We start from the raw sequence: 27,442 nt of genomic DNA, 5'->3' as shown, positions 1-27,442 counted from the left end.
AGATAAGATAGTGTATATATAAGGGGCTCGCGAGCGCTCTAAGGGCTCTTAGAGCTCTTAAAGCGCTTAGAGGGTTTTCAATTTTCCTAAGATATTAAAAGATTTGCTGATATTATAAGATAGATATAGGCTTAGTATCTCTAAGATCTTAGAAATAGCTCTAAGATCTTAAAAATAATAAAATAAAATACTAATAAGATCTAGTTTAATTAGTAGAATAGAGAGTGTATTGTAAGGAAGTGGAACTTTCCTTAGATTAGATAAGCTTCTATAGCTTTCCTATTTAGGAATAGCGTAGCTTATATAAGCTATGTTATATAAGCTAGCTAGAAAGACTTACTAGGAACCTACTTTACTATACTAGATTGATTTATAAGCAGAAGATTCTAGAAGATTCTAGAAGATTCTAGAAGATTCTATTAGTTTCTATTAGTTTCTATAGGATTCTATAAGGTTCTATTAGGTTCTATTAGGTTCTAGAAGGTTCTATATATGACGTAATATTAGTAATGCTTATTAATTATATAGAAGATTCTAGATAGCCTTCTGCATGTATATAAGGACCTTCCTCTCTCTTAGGAAGAGGATAACGGATAATTAAGTAATAATTCTTCTAATATCTTATAATCTACTAGTCCTAAAAAGGCTATTAGTACTTTTATAATCTCTTTATAACCTCGGCCTATAATTACCTAAGATATTACTAAGCTATTCGCCCGTTCTAGCTTAGTAGAACTAGAAAAGCCTCATTCTAGTTCTTATAAGTATAATAGAACTAGTTTAGAGAGTAAACTTTTAATAAGAATAATTATCATTCGCTTAATTTTTAAATATATAGGTATTATACTACTTTTTATAAAGAGATAAAAGTTAAGTGAAAAAGAGAACTCTAAGATCTTTTAGAATTTTTTTTTTTTTACTTACTAAGTAATTTAAAACCGCTCCGAGTACTCTAAGCGCTTAAAGTAAGATAGCCTCTTTGCAAGCGAGTTCAAGCACTCTAAGTAGCTCTAAGCGCTTAGAATATAACTTATTTTCCCAAGCGATTAAAAGGTTTACTAGTATAAGACGTTTGTATAGAATTATATATTATTCTACTTATATTCTAAGAGTTATTAGCTTTCCAACGCGGTTGCATTCGTAATAATATACACTTATAGAGAGTCCCGAAGAGACGAATCAAGTTTAATAATATAGTATATAGACTTACAGAGCGTAGCAGCCTTAATCTCTCCTATAAATTGCACATAGTTTTGTTTCCTCAAAGCTTGTATAAGATACTAGGAAATTGAAGTCCGGGTCGTCTTGTCGGCCTAATTAGATTCCAATATGAAAGCGTTGACGGCTCGGATCACCCATGTAAGTGAAAGGCTGAGTGTATCTCATAGTACAGACCCGAACCCGAATATGGATCGTATCCAGGTACGTATTCAGAACCTAGCGAGATCTCCAAGTTATTCCTAACAACACGGACCCCAAATCCCAGGTGTGAATAGCGTGTAAGTGCTTAATACTCGACTACAGCTATATACAATCCCCCTTTCCATCCCTGATCCCTAATCCCTAAACTCATCCATGAACTCCTCATGAAACTTCGTAATCCTCCCCACCCACTCCGTGCCCGGCGCCAAAAACGTCGTGCGGAAATGCAGCGTCCCCTCCTTCTGACCAAAGCCCGATCCAGCAACCACACAGACCCCTGTCGCGTCCAGCATTCGGAAGCAGTAGAACTCGTCTGGCTTGCGGCCTTCCTTTTCCGCGGCCTCGATTGCGCGCTTTGGTAGGCGGATTGTTGGGAAGAGGTACATTGAGCCCTGAGATTGGAATTGATTTTAGAATTCGCGCTATGTATGAGGGGACCGGGGAAAGTGGGGTTTGGGGGCGGGGGATACTTACTGCAGGACTTTGACACTCGACACCCTCCATCTCCTTGAATGCTTTGTACAGCGCTTGCGCCCGCTCGAGTAGGCCCTTGAATATGCTGTCGTATTCTTGCTTGTAGAGCTCGTAGCTGGGATCCCCTTCTTGTGGCGGGTTCACCATCATCTCTACCATGCACTGGCCGATAACAGGCGGACACAGCTGTATCGAAATGAACTTGTATACTTCCGCCGCTACCTTCTCATCAAAGCCGATGAGCTCGAAATAGCCGCCGCGGTGACCGCACTCGCCGACCATGCCCTTGGAGATGGAATGCAGAGACGCTAATTCTAGATTGTCGTACTTGCCGGGCTCGGCTTTTTGCAGATCTCGTAGCCCTTTCTTGAACGAAATGAATTTGCCCTCGAACACATTCGTCTGGTACACCTCGTCGGCCATGACGACGAGTTTTTCCTCCTGGGCGAGCTCAAGCACAGATTTGATAGACTCTTCGCTGAGCGAGGCGCCAGTCGGATTTCCGGGGTTGATCACCACGATCGCCTTGACGTCTGTCCCTTCCGATCTCGCCTTCTTTAGCGCGGATTCGATCTCTTCCATGTCTGTGCCCCATGCGTGTGACTCGTCCAAGTAATATGGTACGCAGCGGGCGTTGAGTACGGACAGAGTTGCGGTGTATAGCGGATACTGTGGTATGGGAACAAGGATGCCGGTCTCTGGCTTAGAGCAGATGACGTGGAGGAGAGTGTTGACACCGCCGGAAGCGCCGTTCGAGAGATATACGTGCTCTGCATCCGCGGGGTAGCCGTCGCGCTCTGCACAGACATTATAAGCAATGCACGACACGCAGGGTTGTCGGCACGCGACCTACTCTCGATAAACTTTGCAACGCTCTCCCGTATACCTGGCGATCCGTGACTTTGACTGTATGCCCCAACGCTCTTAACGTACTTCAGCAGCGTCTTTGCCCGATCTATCACGTCCTGCTTGTAGCCCAGCGCATCCTTTAGCACGTCCTCCTTCTCCAGCAGCAGCGGGTTCTCCAGTATGCTGGCCACCTGCCTGAAGAAGGTGATGGGCTTCTGGTCGAGCTGTTGCGGGTTGCCAATGTTGGCGGACACTACGGTGTCGAAAGGCAGATCGCCCTTGTCGCCCTTCAGGAGCTGCGCCCGGTACTTCTCGGACCGCACGGCGAGCTCGCCGCGCACGGCATACTTCGCTTCTTTAATGTGCGGGTTGATGCAGTCATAGGTCAGGGCTTGGACGCTGGAGGCGTTGGACATGGTGAAGGCTCGAGATAATGGTGGCGATAGGAGCTGCGGGTTGTGGGATCTGGGGACAGGAGTGAGGAGGAAGTGGCCTGTAGATCTGTATCAGCCAGCTGCTTGTGGGTCTACCTTATTTGCCTTGCTTCTGGTCTGATGATTCAATCTGGCCGAGAAAAAGCAGTGATGCTGAAATGATATGTTGGACCCTGTGTAGCTGCCCCCACCATGTATAGTGGACCCGAAGCAACAACCGTGCAACGTAAACAGAGAGTGAAATACCTTTGCGTACCAACTGTGGGCTCAACCGCACAATATCACGGCTTGAATCTGTAAAGGACCTCGTAAGATACTGGCATGACTGCCTCGCCAGACAGTTCGACGGCAATGGACGTGTCATCGGGACGGGCCTATCGCTTATCGCGCCGGCAAACGGCTGGAGTCGGCGAAAGAGGGTCCTGGGCGAAGGGAGAGCGAGCGCCGACCGGTTGCCGGGTTTGGTGCTCAAGCGCCAGCGAAATGGCGAGTCACGTCATGTGTCAGGCTTCGTATAGAATATGAGTACTGGCAAGGGGAGATGCAAGACTGCCGACGATGCTTGAGGTTGAGATGGGGTCTCGGGGTCTCGGGGTCTCAGGGTCTCACGAAGACGTGCAGCAGCCGCGCGGGGATGCGTGCGGCTGGTTTCCGTTGCATGACAGCTCCGACAGCCCTGGTCCTGTTCTAGAAGGAATCCAGACCCTCGCATCTTCCGGCCAAATCGGTCTTGCCGACATCCAAGTATTGTGGACTACATGTTGAGGATACATCCGACGCCTTGCAATGGAACATATATCCCAATCCATGAGCGCCAGAAGCAATGCTACCTTCCAGCAAGAATGGCACCGTTGATGCGCAGCAACCAACCCTCTGAGAGTTGCCTTGTCAAAAACGCCGAAGCTATGGCATTCGAAGTCGAAGATTGATGACGAGATCGACGCAAGCCCTGAAACCGATCAAGTGCCGAAGGAGAGCCTGCCATATGGGATGATGTTGCAGAAGAAAACCGGGAGAAGACCCGCTGCTGACGGATTCGTGCTCGCCGTCGTGTGAACTAGACCTTGTAGAAACAGAACGCATGATAGAAGCTAGCAGCTTCGAACTCCTCGTTGCTGACGAGCAGTGGGCCTCTATCGCGCCCACGGACACCCATACGCTCGCTAAGGGGTCCCAGGGTAGGGTCATCCTTCTCTTCATCCCAGACCTCGTTGAATGGCTTGCGATACTGTAACTCAAGGTTGTAGTCCTCGGCCAACCTATCAAAAGATCATCAGTACATTCGACGTATGGGGAGAAAGCAACTTACGCTCTAAAGGCTTCCCACGGAACCACATATTCTGGAACCTGCTCCACCGCTTCCTCTAAGAAGTAGAAATACTTCCACCCAAATGGCGGCCTGAAAATACCATCCTTGGGCGTCTTCCCGGGGAACTTGACCGTGTAGATGCTGTTGCCCCACTGGAAGCCCTCTTCCTTTATCTCACCTTCTTCATCTGGTACGGCTGCGGCTGCGGCAGGCTCTTCTTTCTTCTTCTCGTCGGTGTCCAGGGTCTTCTCCGGATCCCAGTCGTCGTCATCGTCGTCTGCGATGCCGTTGGGTTTCTTCTCCTCGTCCAGACTCTTCTCAGGGTTCCAGTTGTCGTCGCTATCGTCTTGAACGCCACTAGCACCTTCCGGCCCGCTCATTTTGTGATGCTCCTCCACCTTCTCTGACAGAACGTCCGAGTTGGGTATCACGCCCAGAAATCTCCCTCCCTTCTTGAGTGCTCCAGCTACGTTCTTGAGCATGCCTCTCGCTTTTGCCTCGGATTCAAACGCATAGTGCATGCAAAACATCATGCTGACAATGTCGAACCCACCACCACCCCACCGCTGACTGATACCTCCACCGCCCGGGCCGACACTGCCATCTATGCCGACCTGTTGTATGAGCGGTATATCGCCGATCCACTCGCCGAAGCAGTCCTTGACAAAGAAATGTCCCTCAAACAACCGTGACGGTCTTCCTCTCGGCGGCGCCCGCTTCTGCATCTGGCCGTACCTCTCCTTCGCCTGGTCGATCGAGACGTCCGCGGGGTCTAGCCCGATATACAGGCCCACCCGCTGCGGCGCGCTCTGCCACTTCTGCAGATCCCCTCCCTTTCCACATCCCACATCCAGCACCAACAGCTCCTCCCGCCTTATATTCTCCTCATTGGTCAGGCCTTGCTCCGTCGGCGCGAACTTTTGTATCAGACAGCTCTTGACCCAGTTGTTGAGGCTCCGCAGCCCCTTGATCTTTGAATCCGTCTTGCGCCATTCGCGGCCACGCTCCGGAACGGCATTGTAATGCTGCTTGACCACGTCATGGACGCCTCTGCCTGCTATAGAAGCGTGAGCTAGCGCGGCCCGCTCCTGTTCTCTTTGCTGCTCGCGCTTCTTGGCTTCGGCGATGTCGGCTTGGTTGATGCGTGACGCTGCCCCAGGACGCTTGCGGGGGCGGGCTGGAGAGGGTGACCGAGAACGAGAGCGCTTACGGGCGGAAGATTCTGGGGAGGGCCGGCGCTGTTCGCGTTCAGGACGGCGCTGATAGGCAGCTGCACTGGGGCGGGCGCTGGCGGGGGCTTTGCTGATGCGGGACGCTGTTCCGGGTCTTTTACGGGGCTTCGTCTCTGGTGATCCGGAGGGCGAGCGCGATGGCGCACGCTTCTGGGTCTGCATGTCGGTCATTGTGATGTTGAGAGCAGTTGTAGTTGTGGTTGAAGAAAGTTGGATGCGGCTCTTGTCCTCGCACATGTCTTGGTGCCTGGCCGAAATTCATAAAATGTGGCCCAAGCTTCATTTCTATGCACGGAGAACTGCGGTCAACACTCTCAACATCGAAGCTCCATCTGACACTCATACTGCATCTGCCCCGCGCCTCAAACTCGACGAGTCTATCTACAAAGTGCATCCGAAAGCCTGATCAACCCCACCGACCATGGGTGACCCTCAGTACGCTAAGTATCCCGACCTGCAGCTCTCCCAGCACATCTTCCAGCTCTCGAACCCATCCGCCTCGCAGTCCACGCGGCAGAGCTCGCTCAAATACGTCCAAGATGCTATCCAGGAACACAAGATGGCGCCACTATACCGGCACCTTGCCCACCCAGCCGATGGCATCCTGAATGTGGACGGCGAGGGCACAGCAGCGCAGCCGCCGAGAGGGTTGAGACGGTATTCAAGTGGCGCTCCATCGTTACTTGCCACACGGAACCCGTCGACGGGGGTAAGCCTGCCGTGGGATGAGCAAGTGTACGAGCAGCTCAAGGCGGACAATGAGAAGGAGCTTGAGGCCATCCAGAAGGAGGAGGACGAGGCGACGGAGAAGGCGGGCGAGACGGAAGTCCAAGCAGCCAAGGGCAAGCGGGCAGAGTTCTGGGCACGAGTCGGCGATAAAGTACGGTCTCTATACTCGGTGCCATATAGCCGGAAGCTCACTGTGTGTCATGCAGGACCAAGCGATAGCAGCCCACGAAGCTGTCTTCGAGAAAACCGGCATCCTCGGTGCTAAGATAGATCTCGTTCTAGCCATAATACGTCTCGGCATCTTCTTCAACGACCGGCTCTTCGTCAAGAAGCAGGTCGAGCGCGCCGCTGCCCTTGTTGAAAGCGGCGGTGACTGGGACCGCCGCAACCGCCTAAAAGCATACCAAGGCCTACACCTTCTGACCACCCGCTCACATTCTCTCGCTGCGCCACTGCTTCTCGACAGTCTATCGACGTTCACGAGTTATGAGCTCTGCAGTTATTCGAACTTGGTCGTGTACGCCGTCCTCGCCGGCTCCATCTCCCTCAAGCGCGTGGACTTCAAGTCCAAAGTGGTCGATGCCCCGGAGATTAAGGCCATTCTCGGAGATCGCGAGGAGAAGATATCAGCTCTGACCGGCGCCGTCTCCTCCGGACCGGCAGCCGGTGACGAGGAGATGACCGAGGCCTCCAACGCGACAGCTACTCCCGTTCCGACCGCCGTAAATCTCACGGCGCTGGGTCAGTCAAGCGCGGGCCAGCAGGAAGCTATGGAGACGCAGGTCGACTTCAAGCCCCTGGGACAGCTGGTCAACAGCCTCTACGTGGGCGACTACCAGTCCTTCTTTACCGCGCTGGACGCAGTTGAAGAAAACTTCCTTAGCCAGGACAGGTATCTCTATGAGCACAAAGGCTGGTTCGTAAGGGAAATGAGGTTGCGTGGCTACGCACAGCTCCTGCAGAGCTACCGCGTTGTCGGTCTCGAGAGCATGGCAAAGGCATTTGGCGTCAGTGTCGACTTCCTCGACAAGTAAGTTCAGCCGCCCATATGATCTTAGATTTGGTTCCGAGTGCTGACACGCTGCAGGGATCTTGCCAAGTTCATTGCCGCTGACCGCATACCATGCAACATTGATCGCGTCAAGGGCATCATTGAGACCAACAGACCGGACGATAAGAACAAACAGTACCATGATGTGGTCAAGCAGGGCGATCAGCTTATCACGAAGCTGCAGAAGTACGGACAAGCTGTGCGCCTCAGGGGTAGCGAAAGGGGTTGAAGAGCAGCTTCGTAGTCAAGTGTGTAAAACCTTGCCGTATTTCAGCGAGACCGGATCCTGTATACATACTAGATCATACCTAGTCTACCAAGGCTCGGCGTGGCGTTGACGGGGTGATTTGCTCTTCATCCGCATGGCTGGAAGAGAGAACACTTTCTCGGGCTGGTAGACAAATATCACGCTGTTCCTGCTGTGAAGATGACTAGAAGCAAAGCATATGCCTACCGACCTTTATCCACAGAACTTTGGGTTCTTTGCCGAAACCACTCCCGAACGTGAGATGCTTGGGACATGGGAGTGCAAGCTTGTGACGCAAAGCGATCAACCTCGGCCCTGCGGCTCTCCCTGAACAGCAACCCTCCACCTGCCCACCGCACCGCGCCGGTACTCAAGTTCCACAGCAACAAACGCCCCCTTCGACTCTCTATCATTTCCCACGCCTAGATCGCACCTCTCACACCTCCAACATGGCTCCCGCCGCCGCTCTCATCTATCACCCAACAGTCGCGCATTACCTCAGATACGTCGCGACAACCGGTACGCACCCCGCCTCCTCCGTCCACCTCCGCCCACCACTACCACTTCCCCAGACTCCCTCCGCACCCCAAGCTCTTACTTACTCCCTCCCTGCCACCCCCTAACCGCATCATGCCAGCGCTAACCTCACTCCCACCACCCCCCCAGTCGGCCGCGACAAGCTCCTCCGCACCCTCCAATACTTCTCCCGCTTCTACGCCTGGTACCTATTCCGGACAAACGCTTCAGCCGCGGCGATCGCGCCCTACGATGCAGTCAAGAAGCAGTTCGGGCTCACCCGGAAGATCATGCGGCTGGGCAAGTTCGTCGAGCATCTCAAGGCGGCGGCGGATGCGGGGGATAAGAAGGGGCTGGATCCGATTATCAAGTAAGATTACTGGTCATGGATAGTGGTGCTGGGGTTGTGGGGGTGGGGGGTGTGAGAGGGAGAGAGAAGGCTGACAAGGAGACAGGTATTGCGCTGTAGGACGGCAGCTGGGATATGCCGGGTACATGATTCTGGATAACTTGACCGTCGTATGTATTTGGCGCTGCCCGACCACTTGCGGTTCACGAAAGGGCATAGCTGACTGAACATCTTTCTAGCCCGATGCCGTAGGCATCCGCCCCATGGCCTCCTCCAAGCGCCTGCTCCAGCAAGCCTACAAGTGCTGGCTAGCAGGGCTGCTCTTCAACGTCGTGGGCGGGATATACCAGCTCAACTTGCTGCGTCAGCGACGTACCGCCCTGACGCTGGAGCAGGAGAAGACTGGGGAGGGGGTTGTTGAGGTCAAGAAGCTGCAGAAGTACGTGAATCACCTCCCCGTTGGGATGCGATGGATGCTAAACGAACGTTCGTAGGGAGCGGAATACGTTGAACCTCCAACTCATCTCTGACCTCTGCGATTTGACTGTCCCGACCTTCGCTCTGGGATACGGCAACCTTGATGAGGGGCTTGTGGGCCTGGCTGGAACTGTGAGCTCGCTGATCGGTGTATATACCGTGTGGAAGAAGACGGCGTAGAACGCAGGACAGGGTCGGTGCGTGGTGGGTGGCCATGTAAGTGGACACGGAGGCTGGGGTTTCTTCTTTAGCGTTTCCTTGGTGTCAGCCTTTTTCTGCCATGTCGTTCCGATCTTGTAGTACGTTGTATTGTTGAAGCCATTTTTATCCAATCTTATTGATCACGTCGCCATCAGCACCATTCGACTGTCGTCTGACACATAGTTTTACCCATGGACCTTGCTTGGGCAAGATCAAGGCACGAAAATTCTCACAAGATCAACAGTCAGCAAGAGCATGAGAGCAACTGGGGTATAATGAGTGTTCCTTTTATTTTGTCGAAGCAGCAAAGCTAGCGACGACCTATCGCTACCCGAAGACCAGTTCACCAGTCTATCAAACCCAACCACCCAGCCACGCCAGCGCAGCAACCGGAAAAGGAAGCAGAAACCACGTCCTATCAGCTCCACTGCCCTGCAGCAGAGCCACTAAAATCGGCACCACGAAGCCAAAACACACACATCTCACCGCCGAACTTCCTGCACCGTTGCTCTGCCGCACTATCATACCCAGTCTCGGATCAGACGACGGATCAAGCGACGGATCGACCGATGGATCAAGCGCCGGATCAAGCTGATCCGTAACCTGGGGCGGCATCTTCGTAGTAACGTCGAGTCTCCCGACTGGTGCTGCGACGCCATTAAACATATCTACCGTGCTCACCGCCGGGCCAACATTGAAGAAGTCCACCAGCACGAACGTCGCAGAGGCGCCATAGACCTCCATACAGCTTATCAGCCGTGCACCCAAGCCTCCGGGGCCCTCTGGCGCGTTTGTGGAGCCGATGTGCCGGATGTCGGGCACCTGGATGCCGCCGAGCTGGTTCCAGTACAGGAAGTGGTTCTGCAGGAAGAGTTTCTTGCTCGCGATGGCGGCGGAGACGTTGCCCTGGATGTCGCCAGGCCGGTCGGGCGTGCAGGTGAAGTTGGTGGGGGTGGAGGTGTCGTAGGGATTTTCGAATACGTGCGCGAATTCGTCCATGAGATACGGCGCCTGCGCTCGTGAGTCGTCTTGGGGGAGGTAGGCGATGAAGGTCAGCATCCTTGTGCCTGCATCGATGAGTGTGTTCAAGGTAGGCCACTGATCCGGGGCTTCGGGGGAAGGGGGGATGTATGAGCAAGCTGAGGCTCCTGAGAGGGTGTACTCACCTGCTAGGTCTGCTGCGGTGGCTTGGTCTGAGTTCACGAGTACGATTGTGACGACGTCGTCGGGATGTTGGTCCAGCCAAATCCTGATGGTGTACAGCCAATCGCTTAGTCGACCGGCGTCGCTCAGCTCGCAGATGGTGTGGCAGAGGTGGAACTCACGGGTGCCGTCGGGCATGAGCCTGGCATGGACCTGAGCGGATAAGAGGCGGACGCCGGCGTCGAGTTGGACAGTGGTGTTGTACAACTGATTGCCGAAAGAACTCCAGCCAGTGGAGGCATCACGGACGAAGGGGCTGTTGTGGGTGCCAAGGTGGACAATGCTGTCGAACGGCCTATCGCAGAGATCGGGTGAGTTGTTGCAAGTCCGCTGGGTTGCCTGCGCTGAGATACCAGTCCAGCTGGTAAATACTGCGAGCGTGGCCAAGTGGATCGTGAAGGTGGAGAAGAACATCCTGCAGGATCAAGTCGGTGTTTCTGCAACAAGTGAGTGTATCTGAAACGGGTAAATGTGGCTGCACCAAGTCAGATTCAGACGTCGGCGAGATCGAATCTGAGCTACAAACCTGGAAGGGGCTCAATGCACCTTTTGTGTGGTAAAATATGCGTTGTAAATATACAGCTTCTGCAATAGGGATGCTCGACAATGCAATATACCAGAAGAAATATCTACACAACGTTGCCGTTGGAAACAAAGAAGACAAAGCCAGATTGTTAGGACATACACAACACACAATGCCTGAACTGCGATGCGGATATTGGTAATGATCCAAGGCAAGACGCAAGTGCAGCGAGCTATTAGGGAATCAAGTGCTCTGTGCAGTATACTGAGCAGAGTTTGAGGATCTGGTGAACCATTCTAGCTGAGAGAGGCAACCCAAGCCGCGCACGGGAAGGCTTAAGCTGCATACGAGCATCATTGAATTTGGACGCGGGCTGGTTGGTTATCATTGGACTTTTATGGTACACTGACTCGAACGCAGTCTCCTTAGTGTGACTTTTTCCGGCTGACAACTCTCGGTAAAAGTCACGATAAATCTCCCTATCAGCCAAGAATAAAAGGCTGGAAGGTTGTACTGGCTGAGGAGGAAGGGAATGATCTATTGTAATGGGAGTCATATCGCTACTAACCAGTTCAGTCATCCGGAAGTCTCATCGCCTCGTTCGCCATCTTCCTGACCCTTCTCTGACCCTCCGATATCTCAATTTCGTTTTCATCGAATGGCTCAAGGCCCAGAGCTCTCCTGCCTTCCAGCGAAAGGATGTTCTCTTCGCGCGCGCCGTGATCTTCATGCTTTGCTTCGACTTCAAACGGCCCGCCCATATCAAGATAAAAGTCTGTCGGCGGCTCCACATCGCGAAATGACTTCCGCATCCTCCGCATGTTCTCGATATTGTATGGACACAGCGGAACGCTGGCGTTGTAGAATACCTGCACTGCTGTCAGCATACACTATGAAGAGACTCGTGGGAAAGGCAAAGTACTGTTGAGTCTAGTTTTCCATTATGCTGGTCCTCCACCTCGTGGACGAGATCAGCATGCCAAAACATGTAGTCGCCCGGCCGGACCTTTGGAACGCTGATAACGCTCTTATCGAGTTTTAGGTGCGGGTGAAACTTCGGCGTAGGAAAGAACTGCCCATTCCCTGGCGATGCACCAGGGAACGTAGGTTGCGTTACGTCGAGCTTCTCCTGCAAGAAGAATGGCCGCAGCATGATGTACGCCATGCTCATTTGCAGACTGGGAAGAAGGCGTAGAGTGCCTTCACCTGGTCCACAATCGGAGAGGCTCAGCCAGCCTTGCATAGCACGGAAAGCGGAGCAGCTGCCTCGCTGACGGTAGAGGTCGGTTTTGGCGCTCGGGCGGTTGTCCATACGCCAGGGATCGTAGTCCTCCCAGTTACCGTGGAAGATAGCCTCGTAGTTTGACCGGTACTTGGGGTCTTCCCATCTCTCGATGGCGCTGGAGTCCAAGTGGGCCTTTAGTGTGTATTCTTTGTCGCCTGTCTCATCTGATCAGATAAGCAGAGATGTGTCATTGAGATCGCTTCGTACCAGCCTGTCTGATTCTGAACCTATCTGCATATACTACCTGAGACTCCATGTCAATTGGTAGATCCCCATCATCAACATGCCAAAGCTTCATAACGGCGTTCATCGCCTGGAGAACCTCCGGATGAGATCGCATCTGGACCTGCGGCCGTGTCCAATACAGCAGCCAAAAAGTTGGATTAGCGAGAGGGCGTCCGCCGACCGCACGGTGCTTCTTGGTATATTCCATCAGCCCTTTCTTCCAGGATAACGCCTGCTCCTCAGAGACTACCCCTCGAAAGAGCACGCATCCCGCGTGCCGCGCCTTTTCTGTGATGTCTTCTGGAATCTTTCCACCTGTCTACGGTTAGAGAGGACCGTTGTCGTGAATCTCGGCGGCAGACCATTTGCTTTGATGTCCGCCCATTCGACTTCTGGGATCACGGCTTGTTGTAAACTGCTCAGTCGCTCTACCTCAGCGCTTAGTGCCTCTTTCAGGCGCTCGTAGGAAGAGGAGATGGCTGCCTCATCTTCAGGCTTGACGATCGCCCTCTTCAGAGCAGCAAAGCGCTCGTCGAGTCGAACCGGTTCAGGAAATGCCTCCAACTCAGTGATTGGATTCGTAGCGCTTTCCGATGTCGTTGAAGTCCTGGCCATCCTGCAGGTTTCTCTCCTAGAAGTTGCTTGACAAGGATGTTTTGCAGTATCTCAAGCCGCAAGGCGATATGTACTCCCACGTTGTTCCTGCCTACGCCTGTGAACGGTGATTCAGCACGCTGAACAACATAACAGGACATGATCGATTGACTAAAACTCGAACGCTTGCGGGGTTCCAGGCCATATCGCTTGAAGATGACCCGAGAAACTGCGGGATGTGATAGATGGGAGCTCATGGATGACCTGACTGCGGCGAGCAGCACAGAGCCTCTTTGTTGTCCATCACGTTGTGGTCGGAGGTAGAGTTCGACTGTGTGAACTCGAGCTTTGCGTTGCTCCTAAAGGTATACTCGTATGACGAAGAACTGAAGGCTTCGTTGGAGCTTCTCCGTCGTTGGAACGCGCATTTCACATTTTCACGTGGGCTCGGCTGCCCCGCCACGTCATCGGTCTGACAATCTCAACTCGGAGTTTTATTTATGCACAAGATCGCAACAAGCCTTCAAACTGTCAGATCTGTGCCATTGACCTTCGCTCGCACCATCTTCTTAGGCCCCAGGAAAATGGCAGGAGTAGCTGATTCGTACGCCGGTAAATGAACCCACAAATATCTCGAAACTCCTACCTAGCAGGTCATAGGGCGGGCTATCCCCTTTGGCATCCTCGACTAAATCCTCAATTATAGATCCAGTCCGCATCGCCGTGATAGGTGGCACAGGCCTCCAATCCCTCCCCCGCTTCACCCACGCCGCGACCCTCAACGTCTCAACCCCATGGGGCGCGCCCTCCTCCCCAATCTCCATCCTGCACCACCCCTCCCCGACCTCCGGAAAGCCGATCCCCATCGCCTTCCTCTCCCGCCACGGTCTCCACCACGAACTCGCGCCGCACGAAGTGCCCTCCCGCGCCAACATCGCAGCCTTACGCTCCATTGGCGTCCGCACGATCATTGCGTTTTCGGCGGTCGGGTCGCTGCGGGAGGAGATCAAACCGCGGGACTTTGTGGTGCCGGATCAGATTATTGATCGGACGAAGGGTGTGAGGCCGTTTACGTTCTTTGAGGGCGGGATGGTTGGGCATGTCGGGTTTGGGGATCCGTTTGATGAGGGGTTGGCGAGGGTGGTGAGGGTTTGTGGACATAGTTTGGAGGGCGAGGGGGTGGAATTGCATGATCGGGGGTTGCTTGTTTGTATGGGTTAGTGTTTCTGCTTCCTGGTTGTAAGGTGGAGGGAGAGGTCCGCGGTTGGACGCCTGCTGACGGATTGTATTCCAGAGGGACCTCAGTTTAGCACCCGCGCCGAGTCGAACCTCTACCGCAGCTGGGGCGGGAGCGTTATCAACATGTCCGCGCTGCCAGAAGCGAAGCTTGCCCGCGAAGCCGAGATCGGGTATCAGATGATATGCATGGCGACGGACTATGATTGCTGGCACACCTCCGAGGACGTCAATGTCGAGATGGTCATGGGCCATATGAAGGCGAATTCCGAGAACGCACGACGGTTTATTGGCGCTGTGCTGGATGAGCTGAGCAAGGAAGAGCATGGCGTTCTTGTGTTGGCGAAGCATCTAGATGGGCAAACGAAGTTTGCTGGAAGTATTACTGCGAAGGCTGGAAGGGCAAAGGGGGCCTCGGAGAAGCTGGATTGGCTCTTTCCTGGTTATTTCGATTGATTGCAGCGGCATAGATCAGACGTGCATAGATAGAGAGATACCCAGAATGAGGGAGTTAGATTGCGCGGCGAGAATCACTGGTGCTCCCCGTATCGCCAGATGGCACTGCGTCCTGGGTTCGGGAGCTGTGATCTTACATTGTCAAAGGCCTTGAATGTCGGCTTTCACACGGCCAGCTCCTCATCCAGTGCCTGCCAAATTGCCCGTTGTTCGTCCTTCCATTCCTCCTCCTGAGATATCGCCTCTCCATCCCCATTGACCACGTCCCTTGGTGCATTCGGACCATCATTCACCATTTCTTTTAGCAACCCGTCAATCGTCCCCTTCATCCTCCTCACCCCCTCCACCTGTGCCCTCGTTCTGTCAACCTGCTCCTCCATCATAAGGATCAACGTCTCCCGCGCCTGATGCGGCCGATACTGATTGATCAGGTGATGCGCATTGATGAACAACACTCTCAGATCCTGCGTCTTGTCCTCAAACTGGTCAGGGTTGATGGACAGGGTGCCGACTAGCTCAAGAAAGTTGAGCAGTATGGACTTGGCGATTCTTTTGAGGTAGAAGGCGCGGTCGAGGGTCCATTCCGAGGGGATAGTTGAGGGGTCGTCGTCGGGGCCGGACGGGTAGAGCTGGAGGTCGTTAAGGGAGGGGAGAGGGTCACTTAGCTGTAGGGACATCAGCTTTGCCAGCCAAGGAGGGGCCGAGCTGGCTTACGTCGTATTGACCACCAAAATTGCGCCATTTGCCGTCTGTGGATGGCTCAGGTGGTACAAGGAAACGAAGCTCTGGAGGGAGATCGAGTATGCGCTGGAGGCCCGATGTCGCTGGCTCTGAGGTTTCGGTAGTCGGACCATCCGCTTGCGCATTCTCCCGGAACTCCTTCAGTCGTGCGAGGTTGTCCGTAGTGAAGTGCCTGTAGAAGGGCGGTGGAACAGGAAAGATCGAGCCGATGCCTTCATCCTGTTCGTCTGCCATTGGTAATCGAAAGATGGGCGGATGTCATCCAAGGTCTGGCGTTGGAGAAGCTCGTGGAAGTTGGGCTTAGTATGGACGTGCCTATGTGGTTGTCAGGAAGGCATGCTGTGCGCACCTGGGCAATCGGACGGGAACCCGAGTTAGGTAGTTACAGTACCTAAGGTTCCCCAGTTGAAGGGCGGCGGGAGATCGTCGCGGGGCTGCGGGAGCTACAGTAGAGTACCTACAGTAGCATCTCTCAACAGCCCCCCCTGTGCGCCTTCAAGGTCCTTCCACTCCAAAGCTCGCCCCTTGTCCCTCAACGGCTGGGCAACGGACCTCTCCATCGACATGCCGTCCCAGTTGAAGATACTGCCTTTCTCGTAATATTCGTACAGGCTATGGCGGGCCCCTTATCACACCACCGGCGACTAAGTGGCATCGAACAGCAGCCGGGCTTCATGGGTGCTCTGGCGCGGTTCTGGCAGGTGAGCATACTCAGGATGCAGCACACATATCTGCTGACATGCTTCCTGAAAGCGCTCATATGCGTCAGATTACGTCGGTCTAGCTATGATCGCAGCAGCTTATGCACTGGTGCGTCCCTTCCGCCCCTCTACGCTCCACCATCCTCATGTTTCGTAGCTACGATTGTTCATGGATCCCTTTCACCGCATGTTCTCTTTGGACAACCTTGCAATACAATATCCTCATGCTGAGGTTGAGCGTGTGCCAGTCCGTAAGTCTCCAATGCGAGCTCGGCGAGGCCAGCAATATCCGGCTTACACATGCTATCAGCATTCCTTTTCGTCTACGCTGGCGCCATCCCATTGGCCCTCATCATCATATGGGCTCTCGTCCTTCGCCCAACTATCCACAAGGCTCACGTCACAGTCCTCGGGTTCATCATCAGCCTCATTCTTACATCCTTTCTCACCGACGTTGTGAAGAACAGCGTTGGCAGACCGCGGCCCGACCTCATTGCGCGGTGTAAGCCAGTACGTGCAAGGTAGAGATATCAAGCACCTATGTCACAGGACTAAGAGTATAGCAACAGGAACCCGGCACACCCGCCCACGCCCTTGTGACGTTCGAGATCTGCACTGAAACCGACCACCACGCCCTCCATGACGGCTGGCGCAGCTTCCCTTCTGGCCACAGTTCCTTCGCCTTTAGCGGTCTGGGCTATTTCGCCCTGTTTCTTGCGGGACAGCTCTTTGTTTTTCGACCAAGGACCGACCTCGCGCGGGCCTTACTGGCGTTTGCTCCTATGCTCGGCGCTGCGTTAATCGCCATCAGCCGGTGTGAGGATTATCGACATGACGTTTACGATGTCACGGCAGGTTCTTTTCTTGGCTTTGGCATCGCGCTATTCACGTATAGGCGGTATTACCCGCCGCTGAGACACCGACTCTGCGACACGCCGTATCCGAATCCTTCGGATGCCATAGGGGGCAGGCGGAAGGCGAGGGATGAGGAGGGCGGAATCCGTGATCCAGCGGACTTTGAAGTGGATGAAGATGATGAGGGGGAGAGTATTCCGCTGAACAATATAGATAGATAACAGTAACAAGTCAACATTGATCGTGACTCCTCTGTCCTCTCATGACCTACCTAGGTACCCAAAGCATAGCATAGCATCAACACGTGATCAGCTCGGCGCATTCTGCCTCGACCGTCATCCCGCCGAGCGGCGTCCGCGGCATGAATGCCCAGTCCGACCGTTGGAGTCAACCCCATCCCTCGTCCGTGCAAGTACCCGCTCTAGCACTTCCCCACCGCCCTCGTAACAATGTCGGACGAGGATGGCTTGACACGGTATGAGACACCGCCTGCTGTCGATGAGCAGAGCCCTCTTCTTAGCAAACACCTCCCAAATACGGGCAATGGCGCGGCAGAGCAGCAAGCGGACGATCAGGATGTCCACGGCACGCCGATTGCGAAAGAGCCAAGCACGAAGGAGCTGGTGATAACCCTATGCAGCATATGGGTTGGTGTATTTCTCGCAGCATTGGGTACCTTGAAATGCTTCCTTGGACAGTTCTGCGCATGCTGATGAACTCTAGATTCGACTGTAATCGCGACATTGTCCGCGCCTATATCCACCTCGTTCAACTCCTTTACACTCCTCTCCTGGCTAGCTTCCGCATACCTCATCGCCAATGCAGCTCTCCAGCCCCTCGCTGGACGATTGACGGATATCTTCTCCCGGCGCGCAGGGCTGATCTTCTCGAACATATTCTTCGCAGCAGGGAACCTTATATGCGGTCTCGCCAAAAGCGAATGGGTCATCATACTCGGGCGCATAGTTGCAGGAATGGGAGGTGGGGGGCTCTTCGCCATATCAACGTTCGTGGCATCCGACCTCGTACCCCTCCGTAAGCGCGGCCTATGGCAAGGCTTCGGCAACATCTGTTTCGGCCTGGGTAGCGGTCTTGGTGGAGTCTTTGGCGGCTGGATCAACGATGTTTGGGGTTGGCGCACGGCTTTTCTTGTCCAAGTGCCATTTGTCGTTGTCTCTGGGATTTTGGTCTGCTTTACTGTCCATATCCCGGTCAAGGAGAAGAATGTCTCTCGCATCAAGCGCGTAGACTTCCTTGGCGCTTTTACGCTCGTCGTCACTCTGGTTCTTCTCCTACTAGGGCTAAACTCAGGCGGCAACGTTGTGCCCTGGACGCATCCGCTGGTCCTCACGAGCCTGCCATTGTCCGCAGTCTTCCTACTCATCTTCATCTACGTCGAAGACAAGATAGCCAGTGAGCCCATCATCCCTGTCCGTCTGCTGCTCAACCGCACAGTAGCATCCGCCTGCCTGACCAACTGGTTCACCACCATGTCTGTTTTCGCCCTCCTCTACTACGGCCCCATATACTTCCAAGTCCGCGGCCTCTCCACCACGGGCGCCGGCGCGCGATTGATACCGCAATCTGTCGGGGCCGCTGTCGGATCGCTGGGCTCTGGCCTCATCATGCGAGCTACAGGACGGTATTGGCTCCTCAACGCCATCACTGAGGGCATCCTGGTACTGTCATTTGCGCTCGTAGCTGCGACGTTCGATCTCAATACCCCGGCCGTACCGCCATTCATCTACTTCTTCCTCGGCGGCCTGGGCTATGGGGGTATGCTGACGGTCACGTTACTGGCACTCATCTCGGCTGTCGACCACGAACACCAGGCTGTCATCACGTCGGCGTCTTACGCTTTCCGCTCTACGGGCTCTACAATCGGCATCACGATTGCGTCTGCGGTGTTCCAGAATGTGTTGAAGAGGGAGCTGTGGGAGCGTTTTGGAAGTAGGAAAGATGCGGCGGAGATCATCGGGAGGGTAAGGGATAGCCTTGACGAGGTGAAGCATTTGCCGCCGGAGTGGAAGCTGGGGGTGCTGGAGACGTACATGGATGCGCTGAGGGCGGTGTGGTGGACTATGCTTGGAATCAGCTTACTGGGCGCCTTGATCAGTCTACTGATGAGGGAGCATGTGTTGCATAAGAACTTGGCTAGGAGGTAGAGAATCGTTTAGTAAGAAGCAGATCCGTTGTCATCGATCGCCAGCGGTCTGATCGTCATGGGTGCCTGTATCTGAGTGTCTGAGTGCCTCAGTGCCTCAGTGCCTAGGTGCCTGAGTGTCTGGGTGCCTGAGTGCCTGAACGCCTGAGGGCGTTGCTGAGCCACAACGCGGGACGATCCGAGGCCCAGTGCACGGTCCGGTCCCTGCATGAGATGGAGCGTTGCAGCTCGCAGCGGAAAGCCGGTTTGACAGCCTTGACACTCCGCCCTCCGCAGCATTGCGCTGGCGCTTTTGCTGTGATATATGTTCCAATTGATATTCTCGTAATCAGGTCCAGCCGTGTATCGCGCGTGCATCGTGTCGCAGCAATGGCGGACACCGATGCCCCTGTCCCCGCTGCAAGCGTGCCAGCTCCGCGGCCGACGTCAACAACTGCGGCGGCGAAACGAGTGCCACTGGCTTCAGCTACCAAACCAGTATCACCATCCACAGCTCGCCCTGCCCTTGGAACTAGCATCAACAAGCCTCCTACTCGACCTTCGGTGACAGTCCGGAGATCAGGAACCGCAGCCACCAAAACAACTTCAGAAAATGAAGCCCAACCAGCGATACCGACTGACGGGACACAGAAGTCCCCTAGTGCCAATGGCGTCTCACGACGAATCTCCTCCATTGAGGCGGCGAAGCCGGCGTTTTCGAAGGTTATACCACGGACTTCTACTGCGCCTTCGACCACAGGCATTGTAAAGAGACCGGCGATGAGCTCGCGCACTAGTAGCAGAGAGAGCATGGCATCTAGCACAATAAGGCCACCCAGTAGCTCGAGAAGTACGAGAACCTCTCTCGCCCCTAGTAGTCGGCCCGCAGAGAACACAACCAGACCCGCCTCGAGAATATCCACGATGCCACCACCGCCGAAGCCAGCTTCAGCAGCTCTGCCGACCTCACTCTCAAGTCCGGAATCGAGGTATGATTTTTCCCTTGCCACTTAGGCGCCTCGCACTACTGACATAGCACGCAGCAAGAATGCAGCCTCCGTAGCTCCCTCAACACCCTCCAAACCAGACCTCCCCACAAGCCCTCCCAAACCCCTCGAGAAAGCGAGCCCAGCACGATCGACCGATCCCAAAAGCCCACCCAAGCTCACTTCAACCCCACGGAAGCTCTTCACTCACAGCACATCCAAGTCCGTTTCGACCCCTCGGAAGCTCCTAGTCGACACCGAACCCGACACTCCCGCAGCACCCCCCCTCAGCAAACCTACCGTCCCGCAACCCCAGCAAGTCCGCCGCCCGGTCACCGCGCCTAGCAAGCCTGCCAGCAAGGAAGACGAGGAGGCGAAGGCGCAGAAGAGCATGGAGGTAGTGCGGGAATTACTGAGGGAATCTACGGCAAGAGAAGCGCTCGAAGAGCAGATCCGAGACTTGCAGGCCGAGGTTGAATATTTCCAGAAACGGCGGCCATCAGTGGCAGCATCCGGAAAGGATGCAGAGAACAAGGCTGAGCTAGAGAAGCTCAAGGCCGAGCATGCTGCTGTCGTGGATCAGCTAGGAACGACACATGCGTCTGAATTGAGGGTTTTGCGGGACGAGCTGGCGAAGAGGGAGAAGGTTGATGCGGAGCTGGCTACGATCAAAATGCAGTTGGCTGAATCGCAGGCTAAGGCGCAGGCACTGGTCACGGCGCGGAAGACGGAGGTTGAAAAACTTAATGCGGAGATTGTGAAGATGAGAAGGCAGCTCTTTGAGACGGCTGAGGCGAAGGCTGCTGCGGTTGCGAAGCATGAGGCACAGTACGAGGAAATTAAGAAGCAGCTCGATGAATCGAAGAAGGCGGCGGTAGAAGCAGCTGCGAAGCAAGAAGTCGAGCTGAAGAAACGCGATGCTGATAGGGATGAGTTGACACGAACCGTGGATGACCTCAAGAAGGAGATCAACAAGGCTAAGTCCGAAGTATCTACGCGAACTAGGAAACAGGACGAGGAAAGGAAGACATCCGCCAAGAAAACCGATGGGCTTCAAGCAGAGCTCGAGGACCTTTGCCGGAAGGAGTCTGAGGCGCGTCGGACGAACGAAGATGCTGCAAAGAGATCTGAAAAGATCATTGACGATTTGCGGAAAGAGCTTGCAGAGGCGGTCAGAAAGGAAGACAAGCAGAAGGCGGACTTAATAAAGACAACCCAGGATCTGCAAGCCGAACTCGAGGAACTGCGTCGCAAAGATTCTGAGGGACGCCAGGCGACTGAGCGTGCGGCAATAGAGTCTGAAGAGACCATAAAGGGGCTTCGGGCAGAGCTTGCGGACGCACTACATAAGTCAGGCGAGCAGAAAGTGGGGCTAACGAAGACGACTCAGGATCTGCAAGCTGAGCTTGAGGAACTACGCCGCAAGGATACAGAGGGACGCCAAGCGACCGAAGACGCGGCCAAGAAGTATGAAGAGGTTGTGAACGGCCTCCGCGCGGAGCTTGAAGCCTTACGGAAGACAAGCTCGGAGGACCTGAAGCGGAGCGAGGCCGCCGCGAAGAGCGCTGCCGGGCTCGCTGACGATCTTACGACACAGTTGGAGAAGCTACAAGAGGGTCACGGAGTACAGATGCGACAAATGGAAGAGAAGACTGCAGAGTCGTCGAAACTTGTAGAGGATTTGCGAAACAAACTGAAGACCCTTTACCAGCAGCATATTGAAGAAACGCAACGTGCCGAAGACGCTGACGAGCGGTCGACAGAGACACTCGAAAGCTTGCGGAAAGAGATAGACGCGTTACGAGAAGCGAAAGCTGGTGAATTGCGTGCTAAGGAGGACGAGCTAGCGCAAAGCCGGAAGATTGTAGAGAGTCTTCAAGTTGACATCCAGAAGCTACAGAACGACGGAATAGACGGTAACAAAGTGGCCGAGGAACTGCGAAGCGAAGTCCAGAAGCTGCAGCAAGCGCAGGTCGCATCTACGCAACAAAAAGAAGAAGAAATCAAGAATCTGACCACCATCATCGAAGAACTCCGCTCAGAAACTCAAACCTTGACCGAACGAAATGTCCAGGCAAACCGTGAGAAGGATCAGGAAGTCAAGAGCTTGACCCTTGTTTTGGATAAGCTGCAGACGGAGAACGCTCAGCTCCAGCAGAAGAACACGGAATTTGAGAACGCAAAAGAAAAGGAGATCAAGAGCTTAGGCGAGACAATTGACAGGTTGAAGGCCGACGCTGAGCACCTACAGGAGCAGAGCGTACAACAGGAGAAGGCCAGCCAGGAAGAGCTCAAACGCGTTGATGTAGTTGCTGAGGGATTGCGAGCTGATCTTGAAAAGCAAAAGCGGGAAGCTTCCCAGTCCATAGGCGACCGGCAGTCGGAAATTTCTGACCTCAACAAGACGATCGAGAGTCTGCAGGACAAGATTAAAGGGATGGAGTCCGAGAGTGCTGCCAGGCGAGACGCGCTAAAACAGGTCAACCAAGTCGCCGATGGACTGCGAGCCGAGCTCCAAAAGCAGCAGCAGGAAGTTTCCCAGTCCATGGACCAACGACAATCCGAGATATCCAGCCTAAACCAAACGATCGAGGATTTGCACTCCAAGATCACTGCCCTAGAGTCCTCCAAAGCCGCCTCAGCGGAAGCCTTCCAGCAGCAAATCAAAGACCTAAAGACCGCCATACAAGCCCTCAAAGGCGATCTAGCCGCCGCCCAGCAACGCGAAGCCGACATCACCGACGACTTGAGGGACAAGGATAAGGTGATCCAAGACCTGTACGCTCAGATCAAGGCCGCTGAGCAAGAGAACACTGAGGCAAGCCGCAAACAGCTAGCTGATGCTGATGAGGCGCTGAAACGTGTCACAGCTAGCTACGAGGATCGGCTAGAGCGGGCGAGCCAGTGGCAGGCTGAAGCTACAGAGAAGGATAGGCAGGTTCAAGAGTTGCGAGAGGAAGTCGAAAAGCTCAAGGTTGATGCGGTCGAAGAGGGCAAGAAGCGGGACGTCGATATCACGGCCGACCTCGAGCGAACCATCGAGAGTCTCCGGGACGAGCTTGAGCTGGCACGACAACGCGAGGCCGAGGCTGCTGAAGCAGGTTTGAAGCTGCAGGCAGACACTGAAAGCTTCCAGTGCACCGTCGAGAATCTTAGAACTCAGCTGGCATATTCTAAGAATGAGCATGCAAGGGTAAAAGAGGAGCTCCAAGCCAAGTTCAGCAGTGTTGAAGAAGCACAAGTCAAAGCGATCCAGGAGCTGAAATCTTTTCATGTCGAAGCTTTAAAAGCGCAAGCTGATCAATTTGAGACTCGTCTCAATGAGAGCAGCAGTAAGCACACATCGCATTCAAACGCTCTTCAGGAGCTGCAGAAGAACCACGATGCGATGATCTCCGAGCACTCCAACGCCATCGCAGAGCTCAAAAAGACTCACAAAGCCGCCCTCGCCGAGCGCGACGCCGCGGACTCGAAAACAGCGGCAGACCTCAACAGCCGCGCCATCCCCCCCGAAGCCACTTCGAACGAAGAAAGCGATAGGATCGTAGCTTCGCTCAAAGCTGAGCTCGCAGGCTCCAAAGCCGCCCTCACGTCTCTACAATCCGAGCTCGAAGAAGCCCGCGCTGATATCAGGACGCTTGAGGACGTGAATGAGGAACTCTTTGAGGGGCAGGATCGCTTACATGAAAAGCTTAAGGACGCTCGACAGGAGAAGGAGGAGAGTGCGAGGGGATTGGAGAGGGTGAAAGCAAGCCGGCATACAGACGCAAAGTCCGATGCTAGACGTACCATGTCGCCGCCACTCGGCGGCACAACGCTCAACGGCGATTTTGCTCCTAGCAAGTGGGCGACTTCGGCATTGAAGGAGGTGATGGATGGCGCCGATGCGCAGGCTACGTCTGGCGCGGAGACGGAGCCGATGACGGGGAGGTTGCAAAATGGGTTTTCGCTCGAAGGCACTGTAAGTATTCCCCCTCTGTCTACTCTACTTTCAAACCCTTCTTTGATAGGAGTGTTGCGTCGGCACAAGTCGTTCGGGCGCTTTCAAAGCAACATGCGCTGACCCGCATCCATCGCAGCTAGCATCGCTACGCGAACAGACACGGCAGCTTGCGGAACTGAACGATGATTATTTGAAGGAGAACACGAGGTAGGTGATCCCACTGCCGCTGATTTGCTGTATGCGAGGAAGCTAACGTCAGCTGTGCCAGGATGACCAAGTTGGTCGCCGATATGGATGATGCTTTGCCCGGCGATGGCGCGTTGGGGGTCTGTGCATGAAGCTATATTCTTTGGGATATATGTCGAACCTCTAGTTGCCTTGGCGATTGCATGATGGGTGGAATGGGTGCGTAAAGGGATTTTCTTGATATACACAATAGTATTGCCGTTGGGCTTCAATCTTGGTCCTGATGTCGAAAAAAGGCATCGCATCCTGTACGAGCTGAAACTGGTAATTTTGGGCTATTGGTCGTAACTTTTGGGATGTTCTCAGTGCTAAGGATCGAGGTTGTATAAGAAGTGGGCACCTAGGCGTTATCTATCACTTCGAGGTTCTCTGAGTACAAGTCTGCACCAAAGGCGGATGAATCATGGAAGTTCGAGCACTCATTCGATTGCACAAAAAGTCTTGACTATAACCCCGTTTGATCGTGTTGTCTCAGTGGGTCTGGCTTCTCCGGATAGAATCGAATACCTTCGTAGTCCAGTCAGCGCATAACGAATACTTCTGTACAGGTGTTTCACGGGTCGGCGTCTGGTCAAACTACCTTTAATTGATTGCAAACGATGCTCCAGTGCCCACTCCTAGGCATAGCGCGCAAACACCTATCAGCTTAGTGCAAGGATCACCGAAAAGTCCGTTGCCGCATCTATGCTCCGGCTTCTTTAGTACAAATTCACGATCAAACCGAATTTATGATCCAATTAATCGTAGAACCGCTAAATAGTTCTATACTATGGAAAGCAAAAGATGCTAAGCAATCTAGCTCTTTACTGCACCGATCACCCAAGGTATCTTTGATCTATAGGCCGTGTACTTTGGCTATCCACCTTCAAGGCCATGAGTACCTTTCCATGCGGCAAAGGACTTTTTAGATACCCTCTGACCGTTCCGTTGGTGCGAGGCGCGTACGTGAATGACAGAAATTGCCAGTCGTCGGACTCTCAATACCGTCTCAAATCAGCAAAATTTATTCAATTCAGCACGATCCTAAAGATCCTGTACTCCGGCCGTTCCACCCCCAGTCATAGCTTGAAAGTTGATATACGCTGCCTTACGCCCGAAAACATGCCTGCTACATTGGTATGCCCAGTGGTGGTAGTTTCTTGTTTTTGGAGTCCGGCGATGTTCGTTGTCGGTGTGGCGCCGTGTCAAAAGTTATGGCTAATCCAAGCGCCTCTCACCACCACGGCTCTAGTTGACGATGCACATCTTTTCCACCCGCCACGCATAAGCCTAATCAAAACCTTATGCACCTGAACTTGGCAAAGGCAGAGAGACTATGCATTGTTTGGTATGATTCTAGCATAGACTGGTGCGTATAGCACTTGCTATGTTAATAGATTCTGTAGTCAAGTGCAAGCTTTTCCGCGATTCGCGACGTTAACACCTTAAACGACGTGCAAACAAAGGCTTCCGGAAGCATCTTCAAGCGTCCTGACTACTGGTGATTAATCGAAGTTCAATTGCTGTATCGCAACCTCCTTTGTTGCCAGCTCTTTGTTTGTCCCCACCCACCTTCTCTGGAGCAATCGTTCGTGAATCAGAATGCATCACCGCAATGCTGTTGGTTTCTGCTAGAACTGCTATCGTTTCTTCATGTCCCTGAGTCAGGTCTCGTCCTCACCATGTCCAGCTCGGTGCACCATGCATTTTCGGTGATAGAGTTGGTGGCGCTGATACTGCTCCAACTGCCGTTGATCGATCTCTTCCGAGTGCAACGAGTCTGCTCTAGGTGGCGTAACATCGTCCAGACCTTCAGAAGCATCCAGCAAGTACTTTTTCTGCGTGGCCTTAACCGATATGCCCGTCCGTCTGCCGCCTATACCAGCATCCACAAGCTCCAGGGCTGGTTCCACAAGAGCGGCCAAAGCAGCGTCATCTATGCCATCAATCCCTTGATAAAGCGTCAAGGCTGGTCCTGCGACCACAGGGATGGCGAAACCGAAGTGCGATTACACCAGCAGCACTGGTTCCTGAACCGTCGTTCCTATGACCGTCCGAACGCCTCGTGGCGCGGTATGTTCGTTACACAGCCTCCGACAAAGAGACTGAAGCTCTACCGAGTCTTTCGCGGTGGCATGTTCTACGGTGTAAGAGGGAACGAGATGCGGCATAGCGAGGAGTTCGTAGATGAGGGAGGGATCACCCTGGGGTTTCTGGCGGAGAAGCTCGAGGAACTGGTCTGGAAGCCGGTGCGGGCGCAGGAGGTCGAGCGGAAGACGTTGTCTGCGCGGGAGATTCGAGCGCGGTTGGAGGGATATCTGGACTTTGAGGATTGGGCTTACATTGGATTTGTGGAGTGAGTAGGTCGCCGCGAGTTCAAGCGCCAGGCAATGTACCAGAAGTATTGAGACACTTTTTGGTGAGACGACCTGCTAAGAGTGTCTCCCGACTTTTGGTACGTCGCCTGGCACGTGACATTCATGGTCAGGAATGGAGCCAGGACACTCGGCGTCGTCTGTGACCCTATCATATTTGAGATCGTAGCACGAAGGACCTCGTGATTAACACGATGAGACAACTCTCTATCATTACCATCGTGGCGCGGGAGAGATAGCTTACATGCTGTATTGCTATCCAGGTCATATAATCATATGAGCGGCGAGTGTTGATGAGTAAATGCCTGTCCGACTCACTTGTGTGCTTACGCCTACCTGCCGGCTTTCGTCCCATGTCATTCCCACTCGAATGGGTATTGAACATGACTGGACCTCTATACGGTGTGTCATACAGAGAGAAGGCTTGGACAGCTACATATGCCGGTATATGGGGAATGTACAGCCTGTTGAAAAGCAAAAGTGCGAACGCGCTAATGCCTTCGCAGTATCCAATATTTGAGAGTCAACACAGCCATAGGACGAGTGTCTCGAAGCAACAAGTATCTGACATCTTGAAGGGGGCTGCCGGTGAGACTGTTGACGGCGCTCTTGCTTTACCCGTTTCCAAAGAAGATTGCTTGTATACCAATCGATCCTAGTG

General features: G+C 53.7%; 12 protein-coding genes across 12 annotated transcripts; 7 read left to right on the top strand and 5 right to left on the bottom strand.

The window, feature by feature from the left end:
• Positions 1–1,556: 1,556 nt before the first annotated feature.
• W97_09117 (alanine transaminase) lies at positions 1,557–3,161 on the bottom strand (the record flags this gene model as incomplete). The annotated part of the gene is made up of 3 exons (XM_007786981.1): positions 1,557–1,814; positions 1,897–2,693; positions 2,750–3,161. 3 exons carry the CDS (start codon positions 3,159–3,161, stop codon positions 1,557–1,559), a joined length of 1,467 nt encoding a protein of 488 aa, XP_007785171.1.
• A 1,075-nt stretch (positions 3,162–4,236) lies between these two features.
• On the bottom strand, positions 4,237–5,891 carry W97_09116 (uncharacterized protein; the record flags this gene model as incomplete). Its single annotated transcript, XM_007786980.1, has 2 exons — positions 4,237–4,438; positions 4,489–5,891. 2 exons carry the CDS (start codon positions 5,889–5,891, stop codon positions 4,237–4,239), a joined length of 1,605 nt encoding a protein of 534 aa, XP_007785170.1.
• Positions 5,892–6,141: 250 nt separating this feature from the next.
• On the top strand, positions 6,142–7,729 carry W97_09115 (26S proteasome regulatory subunit N7; the record flags this gene model as incomplete). Its single annotated transcript, XM_007786979.1, has 3 exons — positions 6,142–6,600; positions 6,656–7,479; positions 7,537–7,729. 3 exons carry the CDS (start codon positions 6,142–6,144, stop codon positions 7,727–7,729), a joined length of 1,476 nt encoding a protein of 491 aa, XP_007785169.1.
• A 467-nt stretch (positions 7,730–8,196) lies between these two features.
• On the top strand, positions 8,197–9,269 carry W97_09114 (uncharacterized protein; the record flags this gene model as incomplete). The annotated part of the gene is made up of 5 exons (XM_007786978.1): positions 8,197–8,266; positions 8,414–8,633; positions 8,719–8,782; positions 8,852–9,051; positions 9,107–9,269. 5 exons carry the CDS (start codon positions 8,197–8,199, stop codon positions 9,267–9,269), a joined length of 717 nt encoding a protein of 238 aa, XP_007785168.1.
• Positions 9,270–9,644: 375 nt separating this feature from the next.
• On the bottom strand, positions 9,645–10,907 carry W97_09113 (uncharacterized protein; the record flags this gene model as incomplete). Its single annotated transcript, XM_007786977.1, has 1 exon — positions 9,645–10,907. The coding sequence occupies one exon, from the start codon at positions 10,905–10,907 to the stop codon at positions 9,645–9,647; it is 1,263 nt and encodes a 420-aa protein (XP_007785167.1).
• A 681-nt stretch (positions 10,908–11,588) lies between these two features.
• Positions 11,589–13,141, bottom strand: W97_09112 (uncharacterized protein; the record flags this gene model as incomplete). The annotated part of the gene is made up of 4 exons (XM_007786976.1): positions 11,589–11,885; positions 11,939–12,456; positions 12,509–12,841; positions 12,889–13,141. The coding sequence occupies 4 exons, from the start codon at positions 13,139–13,141 to the stop codon at positions 11,589–11,591; spliced, it is 1,401 nt and encodes a 466-aa protein (XP_007785166.1).
• Positions 13,142–13,704: 563 nt separating this feature from the next.
• Positions 13,705–14,812, top strand: W97_09111 (5'-methylthioadenosine phosphorylase; the record flags this gene model as incomplete). The annotated part of the gene is made up of 3 exons (XM_007786975.1): positions 13,705–13,732; positions 13,827–14,336; positions 14,415–14,812. The coding sequence occupies 3 exons, from the start codon at positions 13,705–13,707 to the stop codon at positions 14,810–14,812; spliced, it is 936 nt and encodes a 311-aa protein (XP_007785165.1).
• A 164-nt stretch (positions 14,813–14,976) lies between these two features.
• Positions 14,977–15,787, bottom strand: W97_09110 (uncharacterized protein; the record flags this gene model as incomplete). The annotated part of the gene is made up of 2 exons (XM_007786974.1): positions 14,977–15,477; positions 15,527–15,787. The coding sequence occupies 2 exons, from the start codon at positions 15,785–15,787 to the stop codon at positions 14,977–14,979; spliced, it is 762 nt and encodes a 253-aa protein (XP_007785164.1).
• A 380-nt stretch (positions 15,788–16,167) lies between these two features.
• Positions 16,168–17,330, top strand: W97_09109 (uncharacterized protein; the record flags this gene model as incomplete). The annotated part of the gene is made up of 5 exons (XM_007786973.1): positions 16,168–16,254; positions 16,307–16,363; positions 16,412–16,505; positions 16,565–16,764; positions 16,824–17,330. The coding sequence occupies 5 exons, from the start codon at positions 16,168–16,170 to the stop codon at positions 17,328–17,330; spliced, it is 945 nt and encodes a 314-aa protein (XP_007785163.1).
• Positions 17,331–17,558: 228 nt separating this feature from the next.
• On the top strand, positions 17,559–19,274 carry W97_09108 (uncharacterized protein; the record flags this gene model as incomplete). The annotated part of the gene is made up of 2 exons (XM_007786972.1): positions 17,559–17,781; positions 17,833–19,274. 2 exons carry the CDS (start codon positions 17,559–17,561, stop codon positions 19,272–19,274), a joined length of 1,665 nt encoding a protein of 554 aa, XP_007785162.1.
• Positions 19,275–19,642: 368 nt separating this feature from the next.
• Positions 19,643–24,519, top strand: W97_09107 (uncharacterized protein; the record flags this gene model as incomplete). The annotated part of the gene is made up of 4 exons (XM_007786971.1): positions 19,643–20,241; positions 20,296–24,199; positions 24,318–24,388; positions 24,450–24,519. The coding sequence occupies 4 exons, from the start codon at positions 19,643–19,645 to the stop codon at positions 24,517–24,519; spliced, it is 4,644 nt and encodes a 1,547-aa protein (XP_007785161.1).
• Positions 24,520–26,088: 1,569 nt separating this feature from the next.
• On the top strand, positions 26,089–26,766 carry W97_09106 (uncharacterized protein; the record flags this gene model as incomplete). Its single annotated transcript, XM_007786970.1, has 1 exon — positions 26,089–26,766. One exon carries the CDS (start codon positions 26,089–26,091, stop codon positions 26,764–26,766), a length of 678 nt encoding a protein of 225 aa, XP_007785160.1.
• Between the last annotated feature and the right edge of the window lie 676 nt (positions 26,767–27,442).

The sequence above is a fragment of the Coniosporium apollinis genome, assembly GCF_000281105.1.
Source record: "Coniosporium apollinis CBS 100218 chromosome Unknown supercont1.82, whole genome shotgun sequence".
Classification (NCBI taxonomy): Eukaryota; Fungi; Ascomycota; class Dothideomycetes; genus Coniosporium; species Coniosporium apollinis.
The sequence above is the reverse complement of the archived record's forward strand: the minus strand, read 5'-3'. Positions and strand labels throughout refer to the sequence as shown.